Source organism: Oncorhynchus tshawytscha, linkage group LG24 (genome assembly GCF_018296145.1).
Source record: "Oncorhynchus tshawytscha isolate Ot180627B linkage group LG24, Otsh_v2.0, whole genome shotgun sequence".
Classification (NCBI taxonomy): Eukaryota; Metazoa; Chordata; class Actinopteri; order Salmoniformes; family Salmonidae; genus Oncorhynchus; species Oncorhynchus tshawytscha.
This window is the reverse complement of record NC_056452.1, coordinates 28,970,443-28,995,206: the sequence shown is the minus strand read 5'-3', so window position 1 is coordinate 28,995,206 and position 24,764 is coordinate 28,970,443. Positions and strand designations below refer to the sequence as shown.

The 24,764-nt window shown below is 43.3% G+C and overlaps 1 protein-coding gene across 1 annotated transcript; it reads left to right on the top strand.

The window, feature by feature from the left end:
• The first annotated feature begins 3,729 nt into the window (after positions 1-3,729).
• On the top strand, positions 3,730-24,244 carry LOC121840713 (calpain-2 catalytic subunit-like). The gene is made up of 7 exons (XM_042305637.1): positions 3,730-4,028; positions 5,283-5,352; positions 8,178-8,299; positions 18,193-18,326; positions 22,136-22,304; positions 22,784-22,867; positions 23,948-24,244. The coding sequence occupies exons 1-7, from the start codon at positions 3,792-3,794 to the stop codon at positions 23,969-23,971; spliced, it is 840 nt and encodes a 279-aa protein (XP_042161571.1). The 5' UTR covers positions 3,730-3,791; the 3' UTR covers positions 23,972-24,244.
• The last annotated feature ends 520 nt before the right edge of the window (positions 24,245-24,764 follow it).

Sequence of the window (24,764 nt, the reverse complement as noted above, 5' to 3'; positions counted from 1 at the left end):
TCCTAAGCGGTATGACGGCTGCGTGGTCCCATGGTGTTTATACTTGCGTACAATTGTTTGTACAGATGAACGTGGTACCTCCAGGCATTTGGAAATTGCTCCCAAGGATGAACCAGACTTGTGGAGGTCTACAATTTTTCTTCTGATTTTCCAATGATGTCAAGCAAAGAGGCACTGAGTTTGAAGGTAGGCCTTGTAATACATCCACAGGTACACTTCCAATTGACTCAAATGACATCAATTAGCCTATCAGAAGCTTCTTAAGTCATGATACCATGGTGGTTTACACTGTGTCTACTGTGTGTGAGAATGATGGAAGAAATCTTACCCCAGCTGTAGGTCCATTTGAGTCTGTGTGGTTACTTAGGCCTACGCATCAACCAGTACTGGGTCCATTTGAGTCTGTGTGGTTACTTAGGCCTACGCATCAACCAGTACTGGGTCCATTTGAGTCTGTGTGGTTACTTAGGCCTACGCATCAACCAGTACTGGGTCCATTTGAGTCTGTGTGGTTACTTAGGCCTACGCATCAACCAGTACTGGGTCCATTTGAGACTTGATCTCAAAGTGCTGCTTGGATGTCTTTCGGTCTGCGTCTATAAAAGGTCAAGGACAACATGAAAGAAGTTAACAATCTATGTCTTAGACTGAATTCAGAGTTCAGACACAAATGATAAACTATGCAACAAACTACTACACATATGAAAGACCACACAGGCCAGTCCAATAGTCTACACATGGAATGGAACCTAAAGGCAAATACTAACAGTTGATGGAATTTGAATGAATGACTAGAATATTCCGCCCTGAAGCCATATCTACCCTGAAGCCATATAATCGTATGAAATTGGTTAGAATCATGTATGTCTATAATCATGTATGAATCATGTATGTCTGTCATGTATGTCAATATGTCTATAATAGTATCTTAAAACTGACTGTCTGAGCAAGATTCATGCATTTAAATGGAAAGACAAATAGACGGCTCATCTAGCCAGTCTAATGTTGCTAACTAAACTCAGCAAAAAAATAAACGTCCTCTCACTGTCAGCTGCGTTTATTTTCAGACAACTTAACATGTGTAAATATTTGTAGGAACATAAGATTCAACAACTGAGACATAAACTGAACAAGTTCCACAGACATGTGATTAACAGAAGTGGAATATTGTGTCTCTGAACAAAGGGGGGTGTCAAAATCAAAAGTAACAGTCAGTATCTGGTGTGGCCACCAGCTGCATTAAGTACTGCAGTGCATCTCGTCCTCATGGACTGCACCAGATTTGCCAGTTCTTGCTGTGAGTTTTTTATTTAAAAAAAAAAGTACCTTTATTTAACTAGGCAAGTCAGTTAAGAACAAATTCTTATTTTCAATGACAGCCTAGGAACAGTGGGTTAACTGCCTGTTCAAGGGCAGAATGACAGATTTTGTACCTTGTCAGCTCGGGGATTTGAACTTGCAACCTTTCGGTTACTAGTCCAATGCTCTAACCACTAGGCTACACTGCCGCTCACTCTTCCACCAAGGCACCTGCAAGTTCCCGGACATTTCTGGGGGGAATGGCCCTAGCCCTCAACCTCTGATCCAACAGGTCCCAGACGTGCTCAATGGGATTGAGATCCAGGTTCTTCGCTGGCCATGGCAGAACACTGACATTCCTGTCTTGCAGGAAATCACGCACAGAACGAGCAGTATGGCTGGTGGCATTGTCATGCTGGAGGGTCATGTCAGGATGAGCCTGCAGGAAGGGTACCACATGAGGGAGGAGGATGTCTTCCCTATAACGCACAGCGTTGAGATTGCCTGCAATGACAACACGCTCAGTCCGATGATGCTGTGACACACCGCCCCAGACTATGACGGACCCTCCACCTCCAAATCGATCCCGCTCCAGAGTACAGGCCTCGGTGTAACACTCATTCCTTCGACAATAAATGCCAATCGACCATCACCCCTGGTGAGACATAAGCGTGAACTCGTCAGTGAAGAGCACTTTTTGACAGTCCTGTCTGGTCCAGCGATGGTGGGTTTGTGCCCATAGGCGACATTGTTGCCGGTGATGTCTGATGAGGACATGCCTTTACAACAGGCCTACAAGCACTCAGTCCAGCCTCTCTCAGCCAATTGCAGATAGGCTGAGCACTGATGGAGGGATTGTGCATTCCTGGTGTAACTCGGGCAGTTGTTGTTGCCATCCTGTACCTGTCCCGCAGGTGTGAGGTTCGGATGTACCGATCCTGTGCAGGTGTTGTTAAACGTGATCTGCAACTGCAAGGACAGTCAGCTGTCCGTCCTGTCTCTCTGTAGCGCTGTCTTAGGCGTCTCACAGTACGGACATTGCAATTTATTGCCCTGGCCACATCTGCAGTCCTCATGCCTCCTTGCAGCATGCCTAAGGCACGTTCACGCAGATGATCAGGGACCCTGGGCATCTTTCTGATGTTGTATTTCAGAGTCAGTTGAAAGGCCTCTTTAGTGTCCTAAGTTTTCATAACTGTGACCTTAATTGCCTACTGTCTGTAAGCTGTTAGTGTCTTAACGACCGTTCCACAGGTGCATGTTCATTAATTGTTTATGGTTCATTGAATAAGCATGGGGAAACAGTGTTTAATCCCTTTACAATGAAGATATGTGAAGTTCTTTGTAAGACAGGGTCCTTTTTTTTGCTGAGTTTAGCTAGCTAACCATGAGCTAGCTAGCTAGATCACAGGTATTCTGTAAATTAAAAAACTTTCCCAAGACAGATGTCAATTTAAACCATTTTTTCCAATTTATTCTTTACTAAATTCATTTTTTATTTATTTATTTATTAATTTTTTTAAATAAATTTAGCTAACAGATGTTTAATCCAGAGATTCTTACCTTTGCCAGGATTCAGCAGTCTCATCCACATCATCATGGCCCATTAGCAGCTAATATTGATAAAAGTCACCTTGTCTGAGAAAGATTTATGGTTATCAAAACGGCACACCTGGGTAAGCCTATGTGAAACACAGCCCTTATTTAAAGTGTTACTTAAATCGCCTGTAGGGAAAAGTAATGGTGGAAAAACGATTGGAACCATTTCCTTGTTTGACCGCTAGGTTTTATGGGTATTATGACTCATACTGTGGTACTCTATAAGGGCAGCATAACTTTTCATTTATGGAAGTTGTTGCTTTCTTTATCAGGCATGTAATGTGGTTCTATTTGTCGAGTTAGCTATTGTGACAATATTTTACTGTTCGGAAGTGCATGTCACTTGGTGGTGGTCACTACTGTAACGCCTGGCTGTCATTGAGGTCTAGTAACGGCTGATGGCTAATGCCCCCTGCTGGTAGACATTATTACTGCAACACGTTGGCCAGATGTGGCATGAACGTCCACAAGTCTTAGGGTAGACCGCCATCTTTCGGCCATCAACCGCACACACCTGTGGCTTTCTACCTGTATGTTCATTGTCATAGCATGGAATAGAGTAGAGAATTGACTCGGACTTTATATTAATCCACCCATATGATGTTCAAAAAGATTATTTCAATTCCAGGTGAGTGTACATCCGGAGCAGTTGATCTTCAGTGTTCATTTTCACAATAAATACTTTTGAACTGGTAAACGTTGACGAAATGAACAGTTCCTGATTAGTTCCGGTCATAGAAATCTATGTAAACATTGTAAAAAAAAAAAAAAACAGGTATAACTTGCACGGACTTGCAAACCACGCCTGAAACTCCAGGGGTGGAGAAGAAGAATTTGACTATTCCACTATTGCCCAACTGTTTTCCTCTTCACTGTCAACGCAGACTTCCACAATGGCTGGTGTGGCATCTACGTTGGCCAAGAAGAGGGCATTGGCCGCTGGGTTTGGCACTAATGCCAACGCGTCAAAGTACCTAAACCAAGACTTCCAATCTCTCAGGAGCGAGTGTCTGAGAAAAGGTTCAATATTTACCGATTGCACTTTTCCAGCTGCACCTGAGTCGCTCGGATTCAAAGAGCTTGGCCCGAATACTTCCAAAACCAGAGGTGTGCAATGGAAGCGACCTGGGGTAAATTACTGCGCCTCTTATACTCACTGCATTTACGCATGATTGAAGTGTCTGCTCTATGACTAGAAGTTCACTGCACTTAAAAAAAAAAAAAATATATATATATATATATATATATATACAAATAGCCCAAAGTGTTATTAAAAATTGCATTTCCTATCACTGGAAGAAAAAACGGCTGAACATGTGTCAGTTGTTTTTAGATGGGCGAGTCCGGATGCTTGTCCTTTTTGATACCCTATGGCTAATCAGTGTAAATCCATTCACATTACAATATTATTTTAGAACTAAAGCAACTCATGTCTTGGGTTAAATCAATGACCGGTCAGAATGAACATCCAGCTATTTGTATGAAACTTTAGTTACACATCTGATCTGATCCTACAGGGTTTTGGCTGTGGTAGATCTGATCTGTGATCTGATCCTACAGGGTTTTGGCTGTGGTAGATCTGATCTGTGATCGGATCCTACAGGGTTTGGGCTGTGGTAGATGTGATCTGTGATCTGATCCTACAGGGTTTGGGCTGTGGTAGATGTGATCTGTGATCTGATCCTACAGGGTTTGGGCTGTGGTAGATCTGATCTGTGATCTGATCCTACAGGGTTTTGGCTGTGAATAGATCTGATCTGTGATCTGATCCTACAGGGTTTTGGCTGAGGTAGATCTGATCTCTGATCTGATCCTACAGGGTTTGGGCTGTGGTAGATCTGATCTCTGATCTGATCCTACAGGGTTTGGGCTGTGGTAGATCTGATCTGTGATCTGATCCTACAGGGTTTGGGCTGTGTTAGATCTGATCTGTGATCTGATCCTACAGGGTTTTGGCTGTGAATAGATCTGATCTGTGATCTGATCCTACAGGGTTTTGGCTGTGGTAGATCTGACCTGTGATCTGATCCTACAGGGTTTGGGCTGTGGTAGATCTGATCTGTGATCTGATCCTACAGGGTTTTGGCTTTGGTAGATCTGATCTGTGATCTGATCCTACAGGGTTTTGGCTGTGGTAGATCTGATCTGTGATCTGATCCTACAGGGTTTGGGCTGTGGTAGATCTGATCTGTGAACGGATCCTACAGGGTTTTGGCTGTGGTAGTGTTGACAGTAGATCAACTCCATGTCTAGGCTAACTCATGTGTACAGACATTATCTCCCTGAGTAAAGATAGTGTATGACTGTAAACAGGGCTGTTAGAAAGATTGGCCCTCAGTATATCTTCCACAGTCTTACTCGTGTGTTGATCCCTCACTGAATAGGAACTGGTGTCCAACCCAGAATTCATCGTTGGTGGAGCCACGAGAACCGACATCTGCCAAGGAGGTCTGGGTAAGTCTACCTTTATATTAGGAGGTCTGGGTAAGTCTACCTTTACATTAGGAGGTCTGGGTAAGTCTACCTTTATATTAGGAGGTCTGGGTAAGTCTACCTTTATAATAGGAGGTCTGGGTAAGTCTACCTTTATAATAGGAGGTCTGGGTGAGTCTACCTTTACATTAGGAGGTCTGGGTAAGTCTACCTTTACATTAGGAGGTCTGGGTAAGTCTACCTTTACATTAGGAGGTCTGGGTAAGTCTACCTTTACATTAGGAGGTCTGGGTGAGTCTACCTTTATATTAGGAGGTCTGGGTGAGTCTACCTTTATAATAGGAGGTCTGGGTGAGTCTACCTTTATAATAGGAGGTCTGGGTGAGTCTACCTTTTACATTAGGAGGTCTGGGTAAGTCTACCTTTATATTAGGAGGTCTGGGTAAGTCTACCTTTACATTAGGAGGTCTGGGTAAGTCTACCTTTACATTAGGAGGTCTGGGTAAGTCTACCTTTACATTAGGAGGTCTGGGTAAGTCTACCTTTATAATAGGAGGTCTGGGTAAGTCTACCTTTATAATAGGAGGTCTGGGTGAGTCTACCTTTATAATAGGAGGTCTGGGTAAGTCTACCTTTACATTAGGAGGTCTGGGTAAGTCTACCTTTATAATAGGAGGTCTGGGTGAGTCTACCTTTATATTAGGAGGTCTGGGTAAGTCTACCTTTATAATAGCAACCAAAACAGGAACCATACCAAAACCACAGGGCCGGTTTGCCAACAGTGTCCATGTTTTCATCTTTGAGGAAGAGATGGTATAGTAGTCAAAGTGAATGTGATTGATGTAATAGCACAACCAGTTATTGCTTTAACCAATGAGGTGATTTGTTTTCCTAGACTACCAATGAATAGCCTCCATCTCAGGTTGTTATCTCTCTCACAAGGTATAATAAGGACTCAGCGGTCTAAGCCACTGCATTTCAGTGCAAAAGGTGTCACTATAGTACCTGGTTCGAATCCAGCCTGTATCACATCCGGCCGTAATCAGGAGTCCCATAGGGCCGGCACACAATTGGCACCAGCATCGTCCGGGTTTGGCCGGGGTAGGCCGTCATTGTAAATAAGAATTTGTTCTTAACTGACTTACCTCGTTTAAATACAGGTTGAATAAAGCATCGACCACAGGGATATATTTATATGGAAACCAATCCAGTAAGCCTGCTGGGGGGGAAGTCCGGTCACTCTTTATGAGGATCGTCCCATATAGATGATCTACAGATGGTCATACTATCAACAAACTCTCTGTTGATAACCAGCTGCTTGATAAGGTTAGGGTGAGGGCTAAGGTTAGGGTGCGGGCTAAGGTGAGGGCTAAGGTTAGGGTGAGCGCTAAGGTTAGGGTGAGGGCTAAGGTGAGGGTGGGCTAAGGTGAGGGCTAAGGTTAGGGTGAGGGCTAAGGTTAGGATGAGGGCTAAGGTTAGGGTGAGGGCTAAGGTTAGGGTGAGAGGGCTAAGGTTAGGGTGAGGGCTGAGGGTGAGGGGGTGAGGGCTAGGGTGAGGGTGAGGGCTAAGGTTAGGGTGAGGGCTAAGGTTAGGGGTGAGTGCTAAGGTTAGGGTGAGGGCTAAGGTTAGGGTGAGGTGAGGGCTAAGGTTAGGGTGAGGGTGAGGGCTAAGGTTAGGGGGGTGAGGGTGAGGGCTAAAGTTAGGGTGAGGGCTAAGGTTAGGGTGAGGTCTAGGGTTAGGGTGAGGGCTAAGGTTAGTTTGAGGTCTAGGGTTAGGGTAAGGGCTAAGGTTAGGGTGAGGTCTAGGGTGAGGGTAAGGGCTAGTGTTAGAGTTAGTAGATAGTGAAAATGTCTATAGATAGATAGTCCATCTTCAGATGCTCTAATGTCTATCCAAAGGGATTAACTGAAGCCCTAATTAAACCAGTTACTGGAAAGCTCAGCTGTTCCTTTGAAAATGTCCATTTAGTCTTCATGTTAAGTTGATTTATTTTATCTTTATTTAACCAGGCAAGTCAGTTAAATTAAGAACAAATTCTTATTTACAATGACGGCCTAGGAACAGTGGGTTAACGGCCTCGTTCAGAGGCAGAACAACAGATTTTTACCTTGTCAGCTCAGGGATTTGATCTTGCCACCTTTCGGTTACTAGTCCAATGCTCTAACCACTAGGCTTCCTGCCGCACCAGATAGTGTAGCCTCGTCCTCAACCGTTAAATCATCTTCTCTAGGTGTGTGTGTGTGTGTGTGTGTGTGTGTGTGTGTGTGTGTGTGTGTGTGTGTGTGTGTGTGTGTGTGTGTGTGTGTGTGTGTGTGTGTGTGTGTGTGTGTGTGTGTGTGTGTGTGTGTGTGTGTGTGTGTGTGTGTGTGTGTGTAGGCTATATCATCCTCCGTTTCCTTTTAAGACAGAGGATAAAGGACACATTTATTCACAGATCGCTTCAGATTGTCAGTCCCCACAGGAGTGCGTGAGCTGTGAAGGTGTGGCTGGTACAAAGTAAACAGTTGCCCAGAGTAAACTAGTACACTGTGCTCTAACCAGTCGTGTTAGTTGACAGTAAGTAGCGGTGCTCAGTTCTGTCTGTCAGACAGCATATTCTATAGCGTGAGAGTTTGAGAGAGCAATGGCCGGGGTCGACTAAACCAGTTAAACTAGAATGAAAGCCTCACTCGCTCACCGTAAACACGGTAGTTAAGCCAGATTTACCCAAGGATGGGGCCCGCCCAGAGGGAAATGTGTTGATAATTTGACTCATTATGCATAACTCATCTTTAGACCCACACACACACACACACACACACACACACCCACACACCAAACATGTGTCTCCTCTCTGTTCTCTCCAGGTGACTGCTGGCTCCTGGCAGCCATCGCCTCTCTGACCCTGAATGAAGATGTGATGGCCCGGGTCGTTCCTGAAGGACAAGGATTTGGACGTGGAGAGTACGCTGGGATCTTTCACTTCCAGGTAGAGATAAGCTCAAATTCTAGAGTTATACAGGCTGGATCACAAAATGCCAGCCTATACATTACTTTTTATTAGGCTCTGGCACAAAGTACAGTATAAATCAGTCCTATTCAAACTTTTTCAGCAAGGGGGTCAAATTTCTTTCCACCAGAAATACTGGTATTTTCCCCATGACCTTCTCTCGACCCCTGACCCCTGACCCCACCCCAAATCTAATTAACATTTACGTAATTTAGCAGACGCTCGTATCCAGAGAGATTTACAATAGTGAGTGCATACATTTTAATGACTCAACCTTATAACCCCTACATTTTTGCATCAACAAATTACCTTCAATTCAGTACATTTTCATCTCTTTATCAAAATGAAAAGAAATCAATAAATACATTTACTCGTTTTATTCATTATTATTATCTTTCTCCAAATGATCTTTCCCAGACAATAATTTGTACTCCTGAATTTTCTGTTCCTAAAATTTTCATTTATTATTTTATTTTTTAATTTTGGCAACCAAACTGCAGTTCACCCCCCGACCCCGACTTCGAATACCACTGCTATGAAAGAAACAGTGCTATATTGTGTATATAGTTCAAGTATACAGTATTTAATGTGACTATACAGCTTAAATTAACCCAGCCAGACGTCACACCTTATTCTCATTCTGGAGAACGCTAGAACGCCTGGGGATGAGACGACTATAAGTCAAGCCCTGTCTTATGTTGTCTCATATATGTGGTATTAGAATAACTATGTGACACAGTATGAACAACACCCACATGAAGAGGCCCTGGTTCGCCCGCAACACAATACAGTACCTTTGTCAAAGCCACAGTTAGGTAGGGCGTATCCTCTGTCAGACGTGCAATACACTCTGGAGATGGGACAATCGGTTAAGTCACTTGTGGATTACCCAAACTCAATAACATAATGTGACTACCTTCAGTTACTTTTGGATTACCCAAACTCAATAATGTGATGTGATTACTTTCAGTTACTTGTGGATTACCCAAACTCAATAATGCCACTACTTTCAGTTACTATTGGATTCCCTAAACTCAGTAATGTGATTACCTTCAGTTACTATTGGATTCCCTAAACTCAATAATGTGATTACCTTCAGTTACTTTTGGATTCCCTAAACTCAGTAATGTGATTACTTTCAGTTACTTTTGGATTCCCTAAACTCAATAATGTGATTACCTTCAGTTACTTTTGGATTCCCTAAACTCAGTAATGTGATTACTTTCAGTTACTTTTGGATTCCCTAAACTCAGTAATGTGATTACCTTCAGTTACTTTTGGATTCCCTAAACTCAGTAATGTGATTACTTTCAGTTACTTTCGATTAAAGTATCTGTATTTTTGCTGGTAACGTAACTAACTACATTTTATTTTTATTTTTTTGTAATCATATTACATCTAACTGACTTACAAGCTACGTTACCAGCAACCCTGTATAAAAGATGAACCATTCTGCAGGTTTCCCTCCCTATCCAGATGGGTCATTGTGTTAACCTGAGACTAGGGTGTCCACCCACTCTGCCCAGAGCGAGTGAAAAAAAACGGACTGCTTTGGGGATGAAATGTAACTTCCTTTTGTCATTAAAATACTCTTTTTTTTTTTTACCAAGACCAATATAATTCTTCTTGTTCTGAATTGTTCAGTGGCTCTTCTTTCTCTAAAATTTCATGAACATTTATATCTGGGGAGAAAAAACCTTTTCATAACCTAAGGGACAGATTTCAATTAACTAGGGGAGAGGGGCTGGTTCAATTCAACATTTCATGAACATTTATATCTGGGGAGAAAAAACCTTTTCATAACCTAAGGGACAGATTTCAATTAACTAGGGGAGAGGGGCTGGTTCAACTCAACATTTCATGAACATTTATATCTGGGGAAAAAAAAAAACTTTTCATAACCTAAGGGACAGATTTCAATTAACTAGGGGAGAGGGGCTGGTTCAACTCAACATTTCATGAACATTTATATCTGGGGAAAAAAACCTTTTCATAACCTAAGGGACAGATTTCAATTAACTAGGGAGAGGGGCTGGTTCAACTCAACATTTCATGAACATTTATATCTGGGGAGAAAAAAAAAAAAAACTTTTCATAACCTAAGGGACAGATTTCAATTAACTAGGGGAGAGGGGCTGGTTCAACTCAACATTTCATGAACATTTATATCTGGGGAAAAAAAAAAACTTTTCATAACCTAAGGGACAGATTTCAATTCACTAGGGGAGAGGGGCTGGTTCAACTCAACATTTCATGAACATTTATTTCTGGGAAAAAAAAAAAAACTTTTCATAACCTAAGGGACAGATTTCAATTAACTAGGGGAGAGGGGCTGGTTCAACTCAACATTTCATGAACATTTATATCTGGGGAAAAAAAAAAACTTTTCATAACCTAAGGGACAGATTTCAATTCACTAGCGGAGAGGGGCTGGTTCAACTCAAGGTGTCGTTAACAAAAATGCACTCCACCCTCTCCCAAACATTACAAAGGTTTCCACATGACCCTCCCCTTGTATTGTAAGATAAATTGAACGTCCTTCCCCTCAGAATTAACCCAGGATAATGTTCACCACCAAAAAATTGTTGAAAAATTATATGAGAGCCGAACGCTCTAGGAGCTCAGATACAATAATTGAATAACTTAATTAATATCAAACAATTCCACCAAAAGTGTAGGGGCGGCAGGTAGCCTAGTGGTTAGAGTGTAGGGACGGCAGGTAGCCTAGTGGTTAGAGTGTAGGGGCGGCAGGTAACCTAGTGGTTAGAGTGTAGGGACGGCAGGTAGCCTAGTGGTTAGAGCGTAGGGTCGGCAGGTAGCCTAGTGGTTAGAGTGTAGGGGCGGCAGGTAGCCTAGTGGTTAGAGTGTAGGGACGGCAGGTAGCCTAGGGGTTAGAGTGTAGGGGTGGCAGGTAGCCTAGTGGTTAGAGTGTAGGGACGGCAGGTAGCCTAGTGGTTAGAGTGTAGGGACGGCAGGTAGCCTAGTGGTTGGTAGGGTCGGCAGGTAGCCTAGTGGTTAGAGTGTATGGGCGGCAGGTAGCCTAGTGGTTAGAGTGTAGGGACGGCAGGTAGCCTAGGGGTTAGAGTGTAGGGGTGGCAGGTAGCCTAGTGGTTAGAGTGTAGGGACGGCAGGTAGCCTAGTGGTTAGAGTGTAGGGACGGCAGGTAGCCTAGTGGTTAGAGCGTTGGACTAGTAACTGAAAGGTTGCAAGATCAAATCCCCGAGCTGACAAGGTAAAAATCTGTCCTTCTGCCCCTGAACACGGCAGTTAACCCACAGTTCCTCGGCTGTCATTATAAATAAGAATTTGTTCTTAACTGACACGAGTAGTTAAATGAAAATATGCTATAAGTCACGTGCGTGCGAAACATACATGTGTCACGTAAAGACAGCAAGGGAATAGGGAATATTTTTCCGAAACAAATGAGGGATTTCGGTAACAGAACTTTTCAAGTAAGAAACTAGAAATGTGTGTGATTTTTGTTGCAGCTTCCGCACCACGACGATAAACACTGTTTCGGTGCTTTGTATTGTATTATCCCTTTGTCGCTGCATGACGTATGAGGATATACAATGTTGCGGGGGGCTTTATGCTAAGTTATTTCCACTGGTCTCAACAACTAAAAAAAAGTAACATAACATCAACTGAATTAAATGTAAAAGGCTTTGAAAGTTTAAAAAAAGCTTGCGTTATGCTCAGTTGACATTTTCACAGAGATACGCTTGTTTCTCTGATGAATCTGTTTTAAATAACTTTTTTTTAAATAACTGATTTCGCATTAATATGAAAGCGTAAAGAGCGTCTACTCAAATACTACGTCACGTCTTAACATCGATATCCGTCTTACCGTCTTACTTCTATATTGTTTTTCTGTCCTCCGTATTCGAGGTGAAAGAGGACGTTGAGCCTGTCAGTTAGCCTTCATTCTCTCACAGCATCCAGACTCGCTGACACAATGCTTTTTTCCAGGTTCTTGACCACTTTCTCTGCCTTCCATTGATTTAGTCAGACTAATTCTGATCATCCTACAAGGTCAACAACTCCAATAACCGTTTAAACTAATTATGATAGATTCATGAAGTTTGGACCATTTGAGGCTGCTGTCTGTCAACACTAACCACTAGGAGAGGCTGCTCTCTGTCAACACTACCACTAGGAGAGGCTGCTCTCTGTCAACACTACCACTAGGAGAGGCTGCTCTCTGTCAACACTACCACTAGGAGAGGCTGCTCTCTGTCAACACTACCACTAGGAGAGGCTGCTCTCTGTCAACACTACCACTAGGAGAGGCTGCTCTCTGTCAACACTAACCACTAGGAGAGGCTGCTGTCTGTCAACACTACCACTAGGAGAGACTGCTGTCTGTCAACACTACCACTAGGAGAGGCTGCCCTCTGTCAACACTACCACTAGGAGAGGCTGCTCTCTGTCAACACTACCACTAGGAGAGGCTGCTCTCTGTCAACACTACCACTAGGAGAGGCTGCTCTCTGTCAACACTACCACTAGGAGAGGCTGCTGTCTGTCAACACTACCACTAGGAGAGGCTGCTGTCTGTCAATACTACCACTAGGAGAGGCTGCTGTCTGTCAATACTACCACTAGGAGAGGCTGCTGTCTGTCAATACTACCACTAGGAGAGGCTGCTGTCTGTCAATACTACCACTAGGAGAGACTGCTGTCTGTCAACACTAACCACTAGGAGAGGCTGCTGTCTGTCAACACTACCACTAGGAGAGGCTGCTGTCTGTCAACAATACCACTAGGAGAAGCTGCAGTCTGTCAACACTACCACTAGGAGAGGCTGCTGTCTGTCAACACTAACCACTAGGAGAAGCTGCATTCTGTCAACACTACCACTAGGAGAAGCTGCAGTCTGTCAACACTAACCACTAGGAGAGGCTGCTGTCTGTCAACACTACCACTAGGAGAGGCTGCAGTCTGTCAACACTACCACTAGGAGAGGCTGCTGTCTGTCAACAATACCACTAGGAGAAGCTGCAGTCTGTCAACACTACCACTAGGAGAGGCTGCTCTCTGTCAACACTAAACACTAGGAGAGGCTGCAGTCTGTCAACACTACCACTAGGAGAGGCTGCTGTCTGTCAATACTACCACTAGGAGAGGCTGCTGTCTGTCAATACTACCACTAGGAGAGGCTGCTGTCTGTCAACACTACCACTAGGAGAGGCTGCTGTCTGTCAACACTACCACTAGGAGAGGCTGCTGTCTGTCAATACTACCACTAGGAGAGGCTGCTGTCTGTCAACACTACCACTAGGAGAGGCTGCTGTCTGTCAATACTACCACTAGGAGAGGCTGCAGTCTGTCAACACTAAACACTAGGAGAGGCTGCTGTCTGTCAACACTACCACTAGGAGAGGCTGCTGTCTGTCAACACTAACCACAAGGAGAGGCTGCTGTCTGTCAACACTACCATTAGGCAGTGGTGGAGAAAGTACTAAATTGTCATACTTGAGTAAAATTAAAGATTCCTTAATAGAAAATGACTCAAGTAAAGTGAAAGTCACCCAGTAAAATACTACTTAAGTAAAAGTCTAAAAGTATTTGGTTTTAAATGTAAAATATGCTCAAATGTACTTAAGTATCAAAAGAAAAAGTATAAATAATTTAAACTTCCTTATATTAAACAAACCATGTACATTTTACACCACTGCCATTAGGAGACGCTGCTCTCCGACACATATCAGCCTTGTCTAGAAACAATCCCTTTACCTCTACCACCCTAGAAACAATCCCTTTACCTCTACCACCCTAGACCCTAGAAACAATCCCTTTACCCCTACCACCCTAGAAACAATCCCTTTACCTCTACCAACCTAGAAACAATCCCTTTACCCCTACCACCCTAGACACTAGAAACAATCCCTTTACCCCTACCACCCTAGAAACAATCCCTTTACCCCTACCACCCTAGACCCTAGAAACAATCCCCCCTACCACCCTAGAAACAATCCCTTTTCTACCCCCTAGACCCTAGAAACAATCCCCCTTTACCTCTAGACACTAAAACAATCCCAACCACCTAGACCCTATAAACAATCCCTTTACCTCTACCACCCTAGACCCTAGAAACAATCCCCCTACCACCCTAGACACTAAAACAATCCCCCAACCTCTAGACCCTATAAACAATCCCTTTACCCCTACCTAGACCCTAGAAACAATCCCTTTACCCCTACCACCCTAGAAACAATCCCCCCTACCACCCTAGACCCTAGAAACAATCCCTTTACCTCTACTACCCTAGACCCTAGAAACAATCCCTTTACCTCTACCACCCTAGAAACAATCCCTTAACCCCTACCACCCTAGACCCTAGAAACAATCCCTTTACCCCTACCACCCTAGACCCTAGAAACAATCCCTTTACCTCTACCACCCTAGAAACAACCCTTTACCTCTACCAACCTAGAAACAATCCCTTTACCTCTACCACCCTAGAAACAATCCCTTTACCACCCTAGACACTAGAAACAATCCCTTTACCCCTACCACCTAGACCCTAGAAACAATCCCTTAAACCCTACCACCCTAGAAACAATCCCTTTACCCCTACCACCCTAGACACTAGAAACATTCCCTTAACAAATACCACCCTAGACCCTAGAAACAATCCCTTTACCTCTCTACCACCCTAGAAACAATCCCTTTACCTCTACCACCCTAGACCCTAGAAACAATCCCCCAACCACCCTAGACCCTATAAACAATCCCTTTACCTCTACCACCCTAGACCCTAGAAACAATCCCTTTACCCTACCACCCTAGAAACAATCCCCCTACCACCCTAGACCCTAGAAACAATCCCTTTACCTCTACCACCCTAGAAACAATCCCTTTACCACCCTAGACCCTAGAAACAATCCCTTTATCCCTAGACCCTAGAAACAATCCCTTTATCCCTACCACCCTAGAAACAATCCCTTTACCTCTACCACCCTAGACCCTATAAACAATCCCTTTACCCCTACCACTAGACCCTAGAAACAATCCCTTTACCTCTACCACCCTAGACCCTAGAAACAATCCCTTTACCTCTACCACCCTAGAAACAATCACTTTACCCCTACCACCCTAGACCCTAGAAACAATCCCTTTACCTCTACCACCCTAGAAACAATCCCTTTACCCCTACCACCCTAGAAACAATCACTTAACCTCTACCACCCTAGACCCTAGAAACAATCCCTTTATCCCTACCACCCTAGAAACAACCTTTACCTCTACCACCCTAGACCCTATAAACAATCCCTTTACCCCTACCACCCTAGAAACAATCCCTTTACCCCTACTACCTAGACCCTAGAAACAATCCCTTTACCTCTACCACCCTAGAAACAATCCCTTATCCCCTACCACCCTAGACACTAGTGGATATCAAGGTTGATTCTGGACACGGCCATTCCCTATCAGGTATGTAAGCTAAGGGATGTACCGATTCGTTTTGTAAGTTTCCATTGTGTTAGGGTAGGAGGCCCTAGTGAGAGGTGTGGTGTGGGAAACGTTGGGTTTAGAGCAGAGGACACCTCAGTCAGTCAGAATGAGGTTTTATGCAATCGCACATTCCCCGCCATGGATCTAACAGAAGCCCCTCCAGCCAATTCCTACACTAATTGTTGACAGGGAGTACATTTTGCTTATGGGCCCTTCCCGACAATGCAGAGATAAATAGTAGAACAATAATAATGAGGAATAAATCCACAACGAGTAATGATAACTCGGATATATATACACGGGGGTGCCAGTACCGAGTCCATGTGCATGGGTATGAGGTAATATGTACATACAGTTAGATAAATGTACATAAACAGGTAGCGTATGTGATGAGTTAAAGATGCGAAAACAATGCACTATTGGTTAAAGATGCACAATGCAGAAATCACTCCACCATTTCCTGGTTGGTAAAATTCTAATAGTTCGTCCTAATTTCACTTTATGTGACAAAACAAGCAAGTCTAGTATTGAAAATCATTGTACCAACAAAACCGAAAAGTAAAAGACGCAAAAATGAAACTTGGGAAGCATAGAAATAGTGCACATAGAACAGATCACCTGCTTTTTTAGATTTGATTTCAATGCGAATGACAGATCTATAACTAACATTTCTATGTGAATTTGGTCGGGTCGCATGAAAAGTTATATTTTGCAGCTTTAACAATTGAACTAACTATTTAGTAGTCTTATGGGTTGGGGGTAGAAGCTGTTAGGGTTCCTGTTGGTTCCAAACTTGGTGCATCGGTACCGCTTGCCGTGCGGTAGCAGAGAGAAAAGTCTATGACTTGGGTGGCTGGATTATTTGACAATTTTTAGGGCCTTCCTCTGACACCGCCTGGTATGGAGGTCCTGGATGGCAGGGAGCTCGGCCCCAGTGATGTATACTCACAGCGACTTTGGAGAGCGTGATCGCAAAGTCGTCCGGGAACAGCTGGTGCTCTCATGCATGGTTCAGTGTTGCTAGCCTTAAAGCGAGGATAGAAGGTATTTAGCTCGCCTGGTAGACTTGCGTCACTCGGCAGCTCACGGCTGGGTTTCCTTTGTAATCCGTGATAGTTTGCAAGCCCGTACCACACCCGACAAGCATCAGAGCCGGTGTAGTAGGATTTGATCTTGGTTCTGTATTGACGCTTTGCCTGTTTGATGGTTCGTCAGAGGGCGTAGTGGGATTTTTACAAGCGGCCAAATTAGTGTTCTGCTCCTTGAAAGCGGCAGTTCTAGTCATTAGCTCGGTGCGGATGTTGCCTGTAACCCATGGCTTCTATTTGCGATATGTACGTACGATGCACTTTTTAATGGAGCGGGTGACCGATGTGGTAAACTCCTCAGTGCCATCGGATGAATCCCGGAACATAGTCCAGTCTGTGCTAACAAAACAATAGCTTAGCATCTGCGTCATCTGACCACTTCCGTATTGAGTGCGTCACTGGTACTTCCTCTTTTGAGTTTTTGCTTGTAAACAGGAATCAGGAGGATAGAGTTATGGTCAGATTTGCCAAGTGGAGGACAGGGAGAGCTTTGTATGCGTCTCTGTGTGGAGTAAAGGTGACCTAGAGTTTTTTTCACCTCTAGTTGCACAGGTGACATGCTGGTAGAAATGACATACAACGGATTTCATTTTTCCTGCATTGAAGTTACCGCCTCTCGGTGTGCCTTTTCTTGTTTACTTACGGACCTATACAATTGTGCGGCGCTATTGCAAGCATTGGTTTGTGGTGGTAAATAGACAGCTACGAAAAACACAGAGCCATCTTCTCCTTCTTCAAGTGTCTGGGATTTGGGTCTGGTCCGGGATAATCCATGTGTCTTTCGCCTCTGACTCATTGAGGTAGTCCTGGCCCAAATCGAGGTTAATGATAGCTGTTCTGATGCCCAGAAGCTCTTTGCGGTCATAGGAAACGATGGCGGAAACATTATGTACCAAACAAAGTTACGATCAGTACAAGAAAATATACAAAATAGCACAAATGGTCAGGAGCCTATAAAACTGCCACTATTCCCTCCAGCACCATTCTCTGCAAAGAGTTCTGGAATGTTTCTCCGGCACCATTCTCTGCAAAGAGTTCTGGAATGTTTCTCCGGCACCATTCTCTGCAAAGAGTTCTCGAATGTTTCTCCGGCACCATTCTCTGCAAAGAGTTCTGGAGTGTTTCTCCGGCACCATTCTCTGCAAAGAGTTCTGGAGTGTTTCTCCGGCACCATTCTCTGCAAAGAGTTCTGGAGTGTTTCTCCGGCACCATTCTCTGCAAAGAGTTCTGGAATGTAAACCATTCTTTCGTTCTGGAATGCAATGCAAATCCTTCTCATTTGTTGAAGTGGAAATGTAGAATGCTGTCTGTTGTGGTCCTCTTCAGTTCTGGCAGTTTGGTGAGTGGGTGGACGTGGTGATTGACGACCGGCTGCCAACGAAGGATGGAAAGCTGCTGTTTGTTCACTCAGCCGAGGGCTCTGAGTTCTGGAGCGCCCTGCTGGAGAAGGCCTACGCCAAGTAAGATACAGCACCATAGTACATACATGATTTATGCTAAGATACATGGTTTATGCTAAGATACAGTACTGTAACACATACATGGTTTATGCTAAGATACAGTACTGTAACACATACATGGTTTATGCTAAGATACAGTACTGTAATACATACATGGTTTATGCTAAGATACATGGTTTATGCTAAGATACAGTACTGTAATACATACATGGTTTATGCTAAGATACATGGTTTATGCTAAGATACAGTACTGTAATACATACATGGTTTATGCTAAGACACAGCACCATAATACATACAGTATGTGGTTTATGCTAAGACACAGCACCATAATACATACAGTATGTGGTTTATGCTAAGACACAGCACCATAATACATACAGTATGTGGTTTATGCTAAGACACAGCACCATAATACATACAGTATGTGGTTTATGCTAAGTAAGATACAGTATTAACACAACATATTCAGTACATGGTGTAAACATTGTATGCCACAGAGTTCTCACATTGCCTGTCCGGTGTTACTTGATTCCCATAGGGATTTGCGGATACATTTTGTCACTTGAGTCAAACACTTTCTACTGAACTAACTTCATGTTAGGATAGGCAACCCGAAATATGAATAATTAATGTATGTGTGTTATATTAAACATCGAGGAGGGAGTAAAATGTAGGCAAAGCAATAAACATTTCAGAACAACTACTAGTCCAATAAGACATGGGAGAAATTATGAATTTTTGGCAAAGAGATTTATTTATAGACTAATACACTTGAAACAAATGGCCAAAAATAGCCAAAAGTGCAGATATTACTAGTGCCTCCCCCGCGATCAAACCGCCATAAGAAATTAAATGAAACGCAGCCTAACGTGATCATGGACAGCTGCCTTGGAAGGACACAAATGAAACCTGCTTTCTGCTACTAAGATCAGTGAAATGTAGGCTGAACTGACAACTGAGTGAAGAGCAGAAATCTCAACTTGCTAGCAATGAAGAATTGAGTGTGTGCGCGTTCACGCGAGATTTTCGGCACCTTTCAGATAGAAAGAAAAGAGTTTAAAGAGTTGGCTGTTAAAGTTGCCAGAAAAACGTCTCGGTTTGAAAGGTGTATTGTTTTCTGTCTGTCTGTGTCTCTCTCTCTCTATCTCTCTGTCGCTCAGGGTGAATGGATGCTATGAGTCTGAATATATTGTCTGTCTCTGTCTCAGGGTGAATGGATGCTATGAGTCTGAATGTATTGTCTCTTGTCTCTCTCTCAGGGTGAATGGATGCTATGAGTCTGAATATATTGTCTGTCTCTCTCTCAGGGTGAATGGATGCTATGAGTCTGAATATATTGTCTGTCTCTCTCTCAGGGTGAATGGATGCTATGAGTCTGAATGTATTGTCTGTCTCTCTCTCAGGGTGAATGGATGCTATGAGTCTGAATATATTGTCTGTCTCTCTGTCTCAGGGTGAATGGATGCTATGAGTCTGAATATATTGTCTCTTGTCTCTCTCTCAGGGTGAATGGATGCTATGAGTCTGAATATATTGTCTGTCTCTCTGTCGCTCAGGGTGAATGGATGCTATGAGTCTGAATATATTGTCTCTCTCTCAGGGTGAATGGATGCTGAGTCTGAATATATTGTCTCTCTCTGTCTCAGGGTGAATGGATGCTATGAGTCTGAATATATTGTCTGTCTGTCTCTCTGTCTCAGGGTGAATGGATGCTATGAGTCTGAATATATTGTCTCTTGTCTCTCTCTCAGGGTGAATGGATGCTATGAGTCTGAATATATTGTCTGTCTCTCTGTCGCTCAGGGTGAATGGATGCTATGAGTCTGAATATATTGTCTCTTGTCTCTCTCTCAGGGTGAATGGATGCTATGAGTCTGAATATATTGTCTGTCTGTCTCTCTCTCTCAGGGTGAATGGATGCTATGAGTCTGAATATATTGTCTGTCTGTCTCTGTCTCTCAGGGTGAATGGATGCTATGAGTCTGAATATATTGTCTGTCTGTCTCTGTCTCAGGGTGAATGGATGCTATGAGTCTGAATATATTGTCTCTTGTCTCTGTCTCAGGGTGAATGGATGCTATGAGTCTGAATATATTGTCTGTCTGTCTCTCTCTCAGGGTGAATGGATGCTATGAGTCTGAATATATTGTCTGTCTGTCTGTCTCTCTCTCAGGGTGAATGGATGCTATGAGTCTGAATATATTGTCTGTCTCTGTCTCAGGGTGAATGGATGCTATGAGTCTGAATATATTGTCTGTCTCTCTGTCTCTCTCTCAGGGTGAATGGATGCTATGAGTCTGAATATATTGTCTGTCTCTCTGTCTCAGGGTGAATGGATGCTATGAGTCTGAATATATTGTCTGTCTCTCTGTCTCAGGGTGAATGGATGCTATGAGTCTGAATATATTGTCTCTCTGTCTCTCAGGGTGAATGGATGCTATGAGTCTGAATGTATTGTCTGTCTCTGTCTCTCAGGGTGAATGGATGCTATGAGTCTGAATGTATTGTCTCTTGTCTCTCTCTCAGGGTGAATGGATGCTATGAGTCTGAATATATTGTCTGTCTCTGTCTCTCAGGGTGAATGGATGCTATGAGTCTGAATGTATTGTCTCTTGTCTCTCTCTCAGGGTGAATGGATGCTATGAGTCTGAATGTATTGTCTGTCTCTGTCGCTCAGGGTGAATGGATGCTATGAGTCTGAATATATTGTCTGTCTCTGTCGCTCAGGGTGAATGGATGCTATGAGTCTGAATATATTGTCTGTCTCAGGGTGAATGGATGCTATGAGTCTGAATATATTGTCTGTCTCTATCTCAGGGTGAATGGATGCTATGAGTCTGAATATATTGTCTGTCTGTCTCTCAGGGTGAATGGATGCTATGAGTCTGAATATATTGTCTGTCTGTCTCTGTCTCAGGGTGAATGGATGCTATGAGTCTGAATATATTGTCTGTCTCTCTCTCAGGGTGAATGGATGCTATGAGTCTGAATATATTGTCTGTTGTCTGTCTCTCTCTCAGGGTGAATGGATGCTATGAGTCTGAATATATTGTCTGTCTCTGTCTCAGGGTGAATGGATGCTATGAGTCTGAATATATTGTCTGTCTGTCTGTCTCTCTCTCAGGGTGAATGGATGCTATGAGTCTGAATATATTGTCTGTCTCTGTCTCAGGGTGAATGGATGCTATGAGTCTGAATATATTGTCTGTCTCTGTCTCAGGGTGAATGGATGCTATGAGTCTGAATATATTGTCTGTCTCTGTCTCAGGGTGAATGGATGCTATGAGTCTGAATATATTGTCTGTCTCTGTCTCAGGGTGAATGGATGCTATGAGTCTGAATATATTGTCTCTCTGTCTCTCTCTCAGGGTGAATGGATGCTATGAGTCTGAATATATTGTCTGTCTCTCTGTCTCAGGGTGAATGGATGCTATGAGTCTGAATATATTGTCTGTCTCTCTGTCTCAGGGTGAATGGATGCTATGAGTCTGAATATATTGTCTGTCTCTGTCTCAGGGTGAATGGATGCTATGAGTCTGAATATATTGTCTGTCTCAGGGTGAATGGATGCTATGAGTCTGAATATATTGTCTGTCTCTCTCTCAGGGTGAATGGATGCTATGAGTCTGAATATATTGTCTGTCTCTCTCTCAGGGTGAATGGATGCTATGAGTCTGAATATATTGTCTCTCTGTCTCTGTCTCAGGGTGAATGGATGCTATGAGTCTGAATATATTGTCTGTCTCTGTCTCAGGGTGAATGGATGCTATGAGTCTGAATATATTGTCTCTCTGTCTCTGTCTCAGGGTGAATGGATGCTATGAGGCTCTGTCAGGTGGCTCCACCACTGAGGGCTTTGAGGACTTCACAGGAGGGATAGCAGAGAACTATGACCTGAAGAAGGCTCCCTCCGACCTGTTCCAGATCATCAGGAAAGCCCTGGCCTCTGGAGCTCTGCTGGGCTGCTCCATCGACGTGTGTACAACTTCAGAATATAACATTTATATTACTATTATCATCATCCAGTTTGGAAGGTTTCAGGTTTAATTTGCCGTGTGTAATGAAAACATGATTGTGATATGTAGTTGTTTTACGGGATAAGAGCATCTTCTATAAAAACATAATGGAGACTGTTACATGCAGTGAAGGACATGATAATATCTAAGATTTGGTTTTAATAGCATGATACTTGGGGCAGGGGGGTTCTTCACTGCACTGTGCCACGAAACATAAGTCGCTCTGGATAAAAACATCTGTCACCTTTTAAATGCAGTAAACATTTGGGGTGGTTTCCTGGGCACAGATTAAGCCTAATCCTAGACTAAAAAGCAAGCTGAATGAACTGTGTCCGTGGATAATTATTTTAGTGCAGGTGCTGTTTGGTTGTGATATTGTCAGGGTTTTTTCCATGGTGTGCTTATGATTTAGTACGGTTCTGTTCCCTGTCTCTCCAGATCACCAGTCAAGCAGACTCAGAGGCTGTCACCTATCAGAAGCTGGTGAAAGGACACGCCTACTCTCTGACCGGGGCTATGGAGGTAACGTTAGACAGACTCAATATTTCATACAGCACGGGTTCCCTGACTGGAGGGCAGAATTTGGCCCGCTGTTGGTTTCATTTGGCCCCCATGTTTTCGGAGCAACCCCCAACACAAAAAAAGATGGTAAAACACGAGGAAATGTAATTTTAATGTAAGAAATCCGCTCCCAAGTATTCCAACGCATAATAGAGAGAGACCTTTGATCATATACAAATGTAAGCAAGGTTTGAAACAACATCGTCCATCGGCTGAATCTAGTTGACGATCCCTGTCATACAGTATATCCACAAAGTCCAAGCCTGGTCGCAGGTCTGTTTGTGCTTTATAGACAACTTTTATGTATGATGTATGCATTAATGTTGAGTGTGTCATGTGTCTATGTTGCATACAGCAGTACTGTGTGACTGACACAAGTTAATCCTATCATATTGACAACGACCATATATATATATATGAGTTGGCTATACAACACCAACAGATCCAGCCTATCAAAGTTCCTCATAGTATATGACAGTAGTTGCCAACCGATCGATCGTGATCTACTGGTTGTTGTTCAATGCATTACGAGTCTATCACCAAACATTTCTGTTGAAAATTCAAGGATAAAAGCACTTTTTTTGGTTGCGCTGTTGACCTCCGGTGCATTTGATTCAGAAGTCCTGCGCACCGGATAGGCAAAATTTTGAACCATTCTATTTGTCTGAAAAGACAAACTCCGGCTTACCCGGCGGACCGGGAGATCTGTGGGTAAATCGAGTGCGCCTACTGCGCTGGCCAATCAGATAGCTCAAATCACTGTGCGAACAGAGCTTCGACGGACACCGCAAAGTTTGATACTAACCTACGTAAAATGGACTAACTTAAAGCGATAACCACAGAGAAACTGCCAAAGAGCTGCTTTTTGACTGAGTTCATGTTTCTGTTTTTATTCAGCACGAAATATAAAAGCTCTTCTCCGTAATTCCACTCGCGCTGCAGCTGCAATGAATGAGTAGCCGATTATATCGATAGCTCTGCGTTTTAATTATTATTAGCAGCTCGTCGTATCGATGAATATTTTACATTCTCTGTTCATAGGAACAACATTTAATTTGTTCATGAGGCAGATGCGACTCGTTACGCCACCAGGTGGAAGACTGGCCCCTCTGATCAGTCTCACCGGAGGAAAGGAAGGCGAGAGCGAGCAGGGACTGTGAGAGGCGGACCTTCTGCAGCTCTCTCCCTCCCCCCGCTGAGACTAATGCCGTGTTCAAATCAACTGGGAAGTCGTAATCTCCGACTTCCGAATTCAAGGCGTTCCAGACAACTGGGAACTCGGGGGAAAAAAACGAGATCTGGCATATCGCCAATATGCTGTGATAATGTATTAGACCAGGCATATAGACAATATGCTGTGATAATGTATTAGACCAGGCATATAGACAATATGCTGTGATAATGTATTAGACCAGGCATATAGCCAATATGATGTGATAATGTATTAGACCAGGCATATAGCCAATATGATGTGATAATGTATTAGACCAGGCATATAGACAATATGCTGTGATAATGTATTAGACCAGGCATATAGCCAATATGATGTGATAATGTATTAGACCAGGCATATAGCCAATATGCTGTGATAATGTATTAGACCAGGCATATAGCCAATATGATGTGATAATGTATTAGACCAGGCATATAGCCAATATGATGTGATAATGTATTAGACCAGGCATATAGCCAATATGATGTGATAAGGTATTAGACCAGGCATATAGCCAATATGCTGTGATAATGTATTAGAACAGGCATATAGCCAATATGCTGTGATAATGTATTAGACCAGGCATATAGCCATTATGATTTGATAATGTTTTAGACCAGGCATATAGCCAATATGATTTGATAA

Coding starts and splice junctions, on each gene's coding strand:
- LOC121840713 (XM_042305637.1), top strand. CDS start 3,792: ATGGCTGGTGTGGCATCTACGTTGGCCAAGAAGAGGGCATTGGCCGCT. Junction 8,300..18,192: donor CTGGGATCTTTCACTTCCAG/GTAGAGATAAGC, acceptor GGTCCTCTTCAG/TTCTGGCAGTTTGGTGAGTG. Junction 22,868..23,947: donor CTCTGACCGGGGCTATGGAG/GTAACGTTAGAC, acceptor CTCTGTTCATAG/GAACAACATTTAATTTGTTC.